The following is a 9,625-nucleotide window of genomic DNA, read 5'->3' as shown; positions in this document are numbered from 1 at the left end:
ACAATTATTGGTATTTGCTGGAGTATACATACAGCTATGAAAAGGTTAATACCACAATACTAAGATACGTACAGATATTTAGCGCCTTTAATTTACACGAGGAGTAAATGTGAATAGACTTTTATTTATTTATTATTTTAAATTAGAAAAAAAAAGAAATTAGAGGGAGAGAAGGGTCAAGCCAGTAGAGATATAAAAAGGGGGTGTGAGGCAGAGCATTTCTTCTTACCATTTTCCTCTCTTGGAATGAGAGCTCCTTCATTACTCCATCACTGAACTATTCCATTTCTCCCTTCCTCCTCTTCACATCTAGCCAGCCATGGGCGGTGATAAAGCTATCAGCCTTGAAGAAATCAAGAATGAGACTGTTGATCTGGTATAATTAAACTCTCCCCTTCCTTTCATTTTACCCATTCTCAATTTCGTATTTTCAATTGATTTCATTGCAATAAGATCTGCTCTCTCTACCTTTTTTTTAAAAAAAATAATAATAAAATTCTCGATTCTATTGTTGCTTGCTGCATAAGGTGTTGTTTTGGTTTTTTCATTTATTCCATTAGATTGTTATTTAGGGGTATCCTAAAGGTTTCTCCGATTTTGACCATTTTAGATAGATGCTTTGCTTCATCTTCCACACACACACACACAAACTGTGCCATGGTTTTCATCATTCTTCAGTTTCCCATCGTTTTCGCCTCTTTCGCATTTTTCTGTCAAAAATTTGTACTTATTCACATAATCTCTCTCTCTCTCACACACACACACATAGTCAAAGTTGTATAAGAATCCAAAAATAATTTTTGTAAAATGGATGAGAAAGAAATAGAGCTAATTAAACAACGGATATGTGAATATATGCTTATGCTAGTAGCACATGTAGATGTTGGCCGATCCTTATCGGCCTAACAATTTTTTTTTTCTTTTTTATGGCTCAATTGCGCGTATTTTCTTTTATGATAGTCACAAGTTGAGTAATTCTGAAGGATGCCCTGTTTATGAATATTGGAAAAGCCACTTTTGTACAATCCCTACTTCACTGGCGTTAGGCCGTGTTTGGCTTTGAAGTTTCGTATATTGTTCTTCAATTTATGTTATTTCATCTCTGCAAGTCATACTATATTTTCAATTTAAAAATGGGCACAGATGTGTGTGAAAATTAATTTTTGTATAGCTACTTTTTCCGTGGTACGTTTCACCTCAAGATTTTTTCGTTTGGGGAAACGCAACCTTTTATTTTTAGTGTTTTTAGAAAATGATAATAAATAATTATAACTAAGAGAACTCAAAAGAAGATAGAGAATACCATATATTAGAGTCTCTTTTACATTATTCTCTCTTAATTTAATATTTCTTTATTTTAACTTATTACGGCATCCGTCCCCCAAATATTGACACACTTTGACCCGGTACGGGTTTTAAGAAATGTAATAGAAAGTGAGTTGAAAAAGTTAGTGGATTATAGGTCCTACTTTTATATACTCCCTCCGTCCCACCTCAAGTTATCAGCTTTCCATTTTGGGTTGTCCCATCTCAAGTGATTGATTTCCTTTGAAAGTGGTATTGGGCCCATCTGAAAAGTGGCACCCGCTAAACTGAATTGGTATTGGCTGCGTAACGAAGGCCATTCTTTGCGGATTTGGGTGGGCCCCAAACACGTTCTAAGAAAGTCAATGGTTATATTGTCCATGTATCTTGGGCCCACATGGTAGTTTGTACTATTTCATGTGAATGAACAGTTTGGGCTGTGTGCGCGCACGCACATGCTTTACTTTTTCACAATTTTAATTGATTATTTTGTGAATTTTTCTGCAATCACACTTTTTTTTCAACTAAAAAAGTTTTAATTTTTCAAATTTGTTTGAACATTTTGTGGCTGGCTGACTGACTTGGCTTATGATGTTGATTGTTGACATTAATGTTATTTTCTTGTGGGGTTGTTGGAAAATGTGATTAGAGCTATTTAAATGTCAGCTTTTTTATTTAATGAGTTGGGATAGTCACTGATGTATTAAAGATAAGTGCTTACTTAGATACTGTTGATGGATTATGGTAACATGAATATGTACTAAATGATTAAGTTGAGTTGACTTTGAAATAATTCATTTTTTTAGAAGTAGTAAATGAAAATGACAACTATGAAGAACAATTGGAGAGTTGGTGATTGTTAAGATTATCAACCAGAAATGTAATCTATATTATTTGAATAATAGTAGTTGAGATTAGATTCATCTTTATATTCAATAATGAATCAAACATGACCTGATTTATGATTATGAAGTCTTTATTCAATCATGTAATAGTTTAACAAGCCAGAAGGAGAGAGCTGGTAATCAATTTTAGTGATGCATTATTTTTACACTGTCATGATCAATTTAATCCATGCAAAAAATGTGATTTATAGTTCATGTCCACAACTGACCATTTTTTCCTTGTTCAAATAACAGGAGAAAGTCCCAATTGAGGAAGTGTTTGAGCAACTGAAATGCACCAGGGAGGGACTGAGCACCGACGAAGGGGCCAACAGGCTTCAAATTTTCGGCCCCAACAAGTTGGAAGAGAAGAAGGTATACACCAGTTTCTTGCTTCTTTGATGATTTAAACATTGTACTAATGAGAAGACAACGTCGTGATTTCGAGCAATGTATGAATAATGTTGTACAGGAAAGCAAATTTCTCAAGTTCCTCGGTTTCATGTGGAATCCACTCTCTTGGGTCATGGAGGCTGCTGCTATCATGGCCATTGCTCTGGCTAATGGAGGCGGAAAGCCCCCGGATTGGCAGGATTTCGTTGGTATTGTTTGCCTGCTTGTTATCAACTCTACTATAAGTTTCATCGAGGAGAACAACGCAGGAAATGCTGCTGCAGCCCTTATGGCTGGTCTTGCTCCCAAAACAAAGGTATAATAATACACACGAACAATAGTGACATAGTCAATAAGTTTCGGTTCTTGTGGTTAATAGTACTCGTCTGTTTAAAACCAGGTTCTCAGGGATGGTCGATGGAGCGAGCAGGAAGCCGCTATTCTGGTGCCTGGAGACATTATCAGCATTAAGCTGGGAGATATTGTCCCTGCTGATGCTCGTCTTCTTGAAGGCGATCCTTTAAAGATTGACCAGTCTGCTCTCACAGGAGAATCCCTTCCAGTGACCAAGAACGCGTATGATGAAGTTTTCTCTGGCTCGACCTGCAAACAGGGTGAACTAGAAGCAGTAGTCATTGCCACCGGTGTCCACACTTTCTTTGGAAAGGCGGCACATCTAGTGGACAGCACCAACCAGGTGGGACACTTTCAGAAAGTGCTCACTGCAATCGGTAACTTCTGTATCTGCTCCATCGCTGTTGGTATGGTAGCCGAGATCATAGTGATGTACCCAATCCAGCACAGACCATACAGAAAGGGGATAGATAACCTCCTTGTTCTTTTGATCGGAGGTATTCCCATCGCTATGCCCACTGTCTTGTCTGTCACCATGGCTATTGGGTCCCACAGGCTATCGCAGCAGGGTGCAATCACCAAGAGAATGACTGCCATTGAGGAAATGGCTGGAATGGATGTCTTGTGTAGTGACAAGACTGGAACTTTGACCCTAAACAAATTGACTGTTGATAAATCCTTGATCGAGGTCTTCACTAAGGGTGTGGATCCCGAGCACGTGCTACTCCTTGCTGCAAGGGCATCCAGAACTGAAAACCAAGATGCTATCGATGCTGCCATTGTTGGTACACTTGCTGATCCAAAAGAGGTAATCCAAATTTCTCTATTTCTTCATATATAAACTTAAATGTCATAAAGTTCTTATTTCATACGAACTTGATTATTAGGCAAGAGCTGGTATCAAAGAGGTTCACTTCTTCCCTTTCAACCCTGTGGACAAAAGGACTGCTTTGACATACATTGACAACCAAGGGAACTGGCACCGAGCTAGCAAGGGAGCTCCCGAACAGGTCTGCTTGATAATTCATCTCCAATAACTTATAAATATTCTTGTAACAGTATTAACTGCTGTTCCTTGCTATCAGATTTTGACCCTGTGCAACTGCAGAGAAGACTTAAAGAAAAAAGTTCACAGCGTTATCGATAAATTTGCTGAGCGTGGACTTCGGTCTTTGGCTGTTGCCAGACAGGTCCGATTTCATTAGAGTTCATTCAGACTTTCCTTTTCCTCCATTTATCTGTCAACCCTCTCAAGCTACCCGGTTTCTCAATAATTGTCTCATGTTTTCAGGAAGTTCCAGAGAAATCGAAGGATGCCCCTGGTAGTCCATGGCAATTTATTGGACTTCTATCCCTTTTTGATCCTCCCAGACATGACAGTGCTGAGACCATCCGCAGAGCTCTAAACCTCGGTGTTAACGTTAAAATGATTACAGGTAAAGTTATTGTCATGATATGGTGGCCTTAAAACTAATGACACTTGTGAGTTCATCTTATAATATACTTTCGAATTCTAGGTGACCAACTTGCCATTGGTAAGGAGACTGGCCGTAGACTTGGTATGGGAGTAAACATGTACCCATCTGCTTCTTTGCTGGGTAATCACAAGGATGAGTCTATAGCCCACCTTCCTGTTGAAGAACTTATTGAGAAGGCAGATGGTTTTGCCGGGGTCTTCCCAGGTGGGTGTTTTTTCCCATTTACAATCATATTATATCAAAGTTCTCTAGCTTTTTCGATAGGGGACGAAAAATTTACATTCTATTTTTGTTTCCATACAGAGCACAAATACGAAATCGTGAAGAAACTGCAGGAGAGAAAGCACATTGTTGGAATGACAGGCGATGGTGTCAACGATGCCCCTGCTTTGAAGAAGGCAGATATCGGAATTGCTGTTGCTGACGCTACTGATGCTGCAAGAAGTGCATCTGACATTGTGCTAACTGAACCCGGGCTTAGTGTTATCATTAGTGCAGTGCTGACCAGCAGAGCTATCTTCCAGAGAATGAAGAACTATACGGTGAGTTTATTTGTCGTATACTTTTCGTTGCACCTTAAGTTAAGCTGTGATTAAGGCGTTACCTTTTTTTCTGTTTGCCAGATATATGCAGTGTCCATCACCATCCGTATTGTGGTAAGTTAATTGTGCTACTTAAAAACAAAGAAAACTCTTTTGCCTTCATTCTTTGCAAAGATTGATTCCTTGAGTTATTCTATTTCCTTGCAGTTTGGCTTCATGTTCATTGCATTGATTTGGAAGTTTGATTTCTCCCCCTTCATGGTGCTTATCATTGCCATTCTGAATGATGGTAAGATACATTCCATTTATTTATTAATTTTGCATTGACAATTAACATTCCCTCTTTTTATTATGAGTAATGAATTTATGGTTCCCATGGATTCAGGTACAATTATGACCATCTCTAAGGATAGAGTGAAGCCATCTCCATTGCCTGATAGCTGGAAGCTAAAAGAGATTTTTGCCACTGGCATAGTTCTTGGAGGCTATCTTGCTCTAATGACTGTCATTTTCTTTTGGCTAATCTACGAAACCGACTTTTTCCCAGTAAGTATCCAACCCAGGAACTTAGTTCGATTATATATCTCCTCTTTATGAAGATTTTGCAACCAAACCTCACCACCCAAACTAATTTGCAGGACAAATTTGGAGTCAGAACTATCAGAGATAACGAGGAAGAAATGATGGCTGTTGTATACTTGCAAGTGAGTATTGTTAGCCAAGCCCTTATCTTCGTGACCAGATCCCGCAGCTGGTCGTTTGTGGAACGCCCTGGGCTTCTTCTCTTGACTGCTTTCGCGATTGCTCAACTGGTAAAAAAATACGTAAACCTTTCTCATTATATAGTTGCATCTTCTTTTATCCTTCCTCTAAAAACTTTGCCTTTTCCCAGATTGCAACTCTGATAGCTGTGTATGCCAACTGGGGCTTTGCAAGAATTCAAGGCTGTGGCTGGGGATGGGCTGGTGTTATCTGGATTTACAGCATTGTCTTTTATGTGCCCCTCGACTTGATGAAGTTCGCCATCCGTTACGTCTTGAGTGGAAAGGCGTGGCAAAACCTGTATGACAACAAGGTATGCATATATTTCTCGTGTGCAGACGAAAGTAACTTATTTCCCCTTCACTGTTTAAAATTAATGTCGATCTCTTTGAATCAGACTGCGTTCACGACCAAGAAAGACTTTGGAAAAGAAGAGAGAGAAGCTCAATGGGCTCATGCTCAGAGAACTCTGCATGGACTTCAAACACCAGAAGCTAACAACATCTTGAATGAGAAGAGCAGCTACCGCGAGTTGTCAGAAATCGCAGAGCAGGCCAAGAGGAGAGCCGAGATTGCAAGGTAAAAACTTAACTTTTAGTTGGATGTATTATTCGTATGGTTTTCCGCCCAAACTCGAGAATGAGCTAATTTGTATGCCATTATTCCACAGGCTGCGCGAGCTGCACACACTAAAGGGCCACGTTGAATCTGTTGTGAAGCTGAAGGGGCTCGACATTGAGACAATCCAGCAGCACTACACCGTCTAGACAAAAGCCTAATGGAATCAATGCGAGGAGCTGTTCTGGGGGCGAGAGAATACATTCGAAGAACAGACGATAACCTTTTAGATAAAAACTGTTCTTGAGAGGAACATGATGCCCAATTCCTCATTATTTCTTCTGTTTCTTGTTTCTTAATGTAATGTCAGTTAAGCTGATCTTCAACTCTTGTATGAATACAATGGCATCTCCCTGTTACAAAGTTTTCATAACTAAGAGGATCTTCTATTTTTGCATCTTCACTCTCTAGCTTTCATATTTATCTTTGCTAATTTATACTCATGTGCAAGAATGTTGTTTTAATGAAACAAGAAGTTTCAGACTAGTGGTCTCTTTAAGAGTGAAATATGTACATAGGAACGAACACCAAGATCGAACAAAGTATTGCGACTCTCGAGCCACATCTAGGTTCGTTTGGTGGTTTTAGTATTCATCGTCGTCTTGTCTTGATCTGAATAATCTCCTAATGAATGCAGAAGCTGCCCCAAGAACAATGAAGAGAAGGAAAAGGTCGAAATCCCCTCCAACGCCAACAGCAACGCCTGGAGCTGGGGCGAAGAATGAGAAGGGAGACCAGCCCCATCTGCATAATATGGCACACCAAAGCCGTAGCCATACCCACCCACTAGAGGAGGCGCAACTGGAGGGTTCACGTATATATTCGTCCTGCAACCATTAAAGTTTTAAGTCGGCCAGCCAGCCATCATAGCGCATTGCTCCTCCGTTCTATGAACATTGCACACATTGATAACAATGATGACTTACATGGTTAAACGAAGCTAAATACTTGCAAGACCTAGCTAGCACATCAAGAGAAGGTATTGTGCGATTATAACGGAAAAATTCCAAATTTCATGAGTATCATTTGTACCTAAATAAATTAGCTATCCAAAAGCAAGTCGGAAACAAAATAAATTACTCTCTTCCTTTTAAAGTAGTTGAGTCATAAGCATTTTTTTTCGTTAGTTGGGAGTTATTTTCTTCGGGTCTAGGTCATTTAGGTAGCTAGCTGTTAACTATGTCAATAGTGTTGTTATACTTTATGAGACCTTCCTCTGTCCCATAGAAATAGGTCATATTTTCTTTTTTATTCGTCTCATAGAAATAATCCATATGCATTTATGAAAACCTTTTTTCTCTTTTTTTTCTTTATCATTTATGGGTCGCACTACACAATTTCAACCACTTTTTCTCCTTCTCTCTTACTTTACTAAAGGACCTATTTCTATGGGACTGGAGGGAGTATATGTCAACACAAGATGTCAACAAGAATACATTTGTATATCAATAAAATTATGCTTTTGCGTGACATCTATAACAAGGCTTATAACAAGACTATTGACACAGTTAGCAGTTAGAAAAGGATCACGTGCCTATTTTCTCATACTTCATTTTCTTTCCTACTCCACATAAACACTTTAAACATCAATTTTTCAATTATAGTGTCCAAAGAAACGTAGAGAAAATACTGGAATCAAGTACGGATAAATTACCTTGGAAGTGTTGGGTGTTGGGGCAGATGCCCGTGGCGCCGATGGTCGGAAAGCTTGGCCACCAATCCTGCCACCGGTTTTAGCGGCGGCGGCGGGATCAACAGATCCGAGTGTCAATACCCCAGCCGCCATGGCAGCCAAAGCCAGCTTGGAGAGCTGATTCTCACTAATCCTGCCACGTATGATAAGATTGAAGAAGGGAATGATGGAAAAAAGAAATTCAAGTGTGTTGAATTAGTAAAGTAGTAATTACCTTGGGAAATCATTATTGGTGCGGTGGCGACAGGATATGGAAAAGGGCTTTCCGGCGCTGGGAGGATGCTTGGTGTTGCTGGTCTCAGCGTGAGAGGGTTTGAGAGGGAGATTAAAGCAACTGGCATTGTTGGCCAGTTAGACTGTGTGTGTGGATTTGGAATAAACTCTTCCTATTCCTCTTCTAGCTCATTTTTTGGGGCTCTTCAATTGCCAACGGATGATCCTGAATGCTGACACGTGGAGTTCCCAATATGATTAATCATTTAATCCCTTCCATTATCATAACCCCAAATCTTCATTTTCTCTACGCTTCAACTAACACCAGCCTTTGGGCAATGATGCACGATGCCAAACTCCACATCTAACTTTAGGAATTAATTGGACATATTTGGGTGAGATTTGACAAGTAAAAATTATGTGTTTTTATCACTTTTAATAAATTATTATGAAATTTGATTGTCATTTTAATTTTATATTCAATAAAATGTTATTTTTAATATAAAGTCTTTTTAGGTGCTTTCATGATAGATAGATTTGATTCAAGAGTTGACTTTTGAAAGTATTCCTTGCCATTCCTTGCCATCCCATAGTCGAGTACTTGCTTTGTGGCTTAACCCTAGGTTAGTCGCTTTGTGAAGGTGTGCCTTGAGTGTGGTATAGCTAGTGGTGGAGTTTAATGTAAATGATTGCTAAGATACAATAGCAAAGGGTTGCCATATCTTGATCTTAAAGGAGTCCGTCACTTATTCACACCCTAATAATTGTACTCTTGTTAACTTATTCACACCCTATTTCCTCTAATAATTGTACTCTTGTTAATTCTATATTTTGTTCTATCTTTTTGTGTGGAGTGAAACTCTTATCTTTTTTAGTGTAATAAGTATTTATTTTATGCTTTATGTATTAGTTAGTTTTGTATGAATTTGAAATTCGCATTAGATTAAAAGAATTTTTGCTATTAAAGACTTTAATCCGTGCCTAATAATAGATGTGGGGAAAGCAATAATATTCTAAACGAGTACAAAAAAATGTCGCTTATTCACACACTATATAAAATTTTGTGATGAATAAAAAATTGGTCCTCTTAAAGTATGATTATAGCGGGTTTAAGGGATAAAATGATTATCTAAGAACGAGCATAATGTGGGAAAAACAATAACATTTCGTCAAGTGTTGATCTAATCCTTAAATTTATAAATTAGTCAAAAAGTTGTGTATTATAAATTTATTAGTAACTATCCAACGATTAAAAAATGTAGTTAAATTGCACTATTTGATAAGAATTATCATCGCCAATAAAAAATGAACGATGTCTCCATTATATAAGAAAATTATTTTATTTGACTGAAAAATATATACTAACATAGTCGAAAATTGCAA

At 38.4% G+C, this 9,625-nt stretch overlaps 2 protein-coding genes across 3 annotated transcripts; one reads left to right on the top strand and one right to left on the bottom strand.

Moving 5' to 3' along the window:
• The first annotated feature begins 219 nt into the window (after positions 1–219).
• Positions 220–6,733, top strand: LOC121799436 (plasma membrane ATPase 4-like). 2 transcript variants are annotated; one of them, XM_042198801.1, is made up of 16 exons: positions 220–376; positions 2,445–2,564; positions 2,662–2,898; positions 2,983–3,744; positions 3,824–3,946; positions 4,022–4,126; positions 4,228–4,372; positions 4,454–4,618; positions 4,718–4,956; positions 5,038–5,070; positions 5,164–5,245; positions 5,342–5,502; positions 5,595–5,768; positions 5,849–6,031; positions 6,116–6,297; positions 6,389–6,733. In XM_042198801.1, exons 1-16 carry the CDS (start codon positions 320–322, stop codon positions 6,483–6,485), a joined length of 2,865 nt encoding a protein of 954 aa, XP_042054735.1. In that variant the 5' UTR covers positions 220–319; the 3' UTR covers positions 6,486–6,733. The 2 variants fall into 2 exon arrangements, with proteins under 2 accessions (XP_042054735.1, XP_042054734.1); XM_042198800.1 differs by having other exon boundaries at positions 4,454–4,956.
• A 15-nt stretch (positions 6,734–6,748) lies between these two features.
• Positions 6,749–8,568, bottom strand: LOC121799437. The gene is made up of 3 exons (XM_042198802.1): positions 8,244–8,568; positions 7,991–8,162; positions 6,749–7,163 (listed from the first exon to the last, which is right to left on the bottom strand). Exons 2-3 carry the CDS (start codon positions 8,120–8,122, stop codon positions 6,921–6,923), a joined length of 375 nt encoding a protein of 124 aa, XP_042054736.1. The 5' UTR covers positions 8,123–8,162; positions 8,244–8,568; the 3' UTR covers positions 6,749–6,920.
• Positions 8,569–9,625: the final 1,057 nt, after the last annotated feature.

The sequence above is a fragment of the Salvia splendens genome, chromosome 4 (genome assembly GCF_004379255.2).
Source record: "Salvia splendens isolate huo1 chromosome 4, SspV2, whole genome shotgun sequence".
NCBI classification, from domain to species: Eukaryota; Viridiplantae; Streptophyta; class Magnoliopsida; order Lamiales; family Lamiaceae; genus Salvia; species Salvia splendens.
The sequence above is the reverse complement of the archived record's forward strand: the minus strand, read 5'-3'. Positions and strand labels throughout refer to the sequence as shown.

Coding starts and splice junctions, on each gene's coding strand:
- LOC121799436 (XM_042198800.1), top strand. CDS start 320: ATGGGCGGTGATAAAGCTATCAGCCTTGAAGAAATCAAGAATGAGACT. Junction 5,246..5,341: donor CATTGCCATTCTGAATGATG/GTAAGATACATT, acceptor CCATGGATTCAG/GTACAATTATGACCATCTCT. Junction 5,769..5,848: donor CTTTCGCGATTGCTCAACTG/GTAAAAAAATAC, acceptor GCCTTTTCCCAG/ATTGCAACTCTGATAGCTGT.
- LOC121799437 (XM_042198802.1), bottom strand. CDS start 8,122: ATGGCGGCTGGGGTATTGACACTCGGATCTGTTGATCCCGCCGCCGCC. Junction 7,164..7,990: donor CAACACCCAACACTTCCAAG/GTAATTTATCCG, acceptor TAATGGTTGCAG/GACGAATATATACGTGAACC.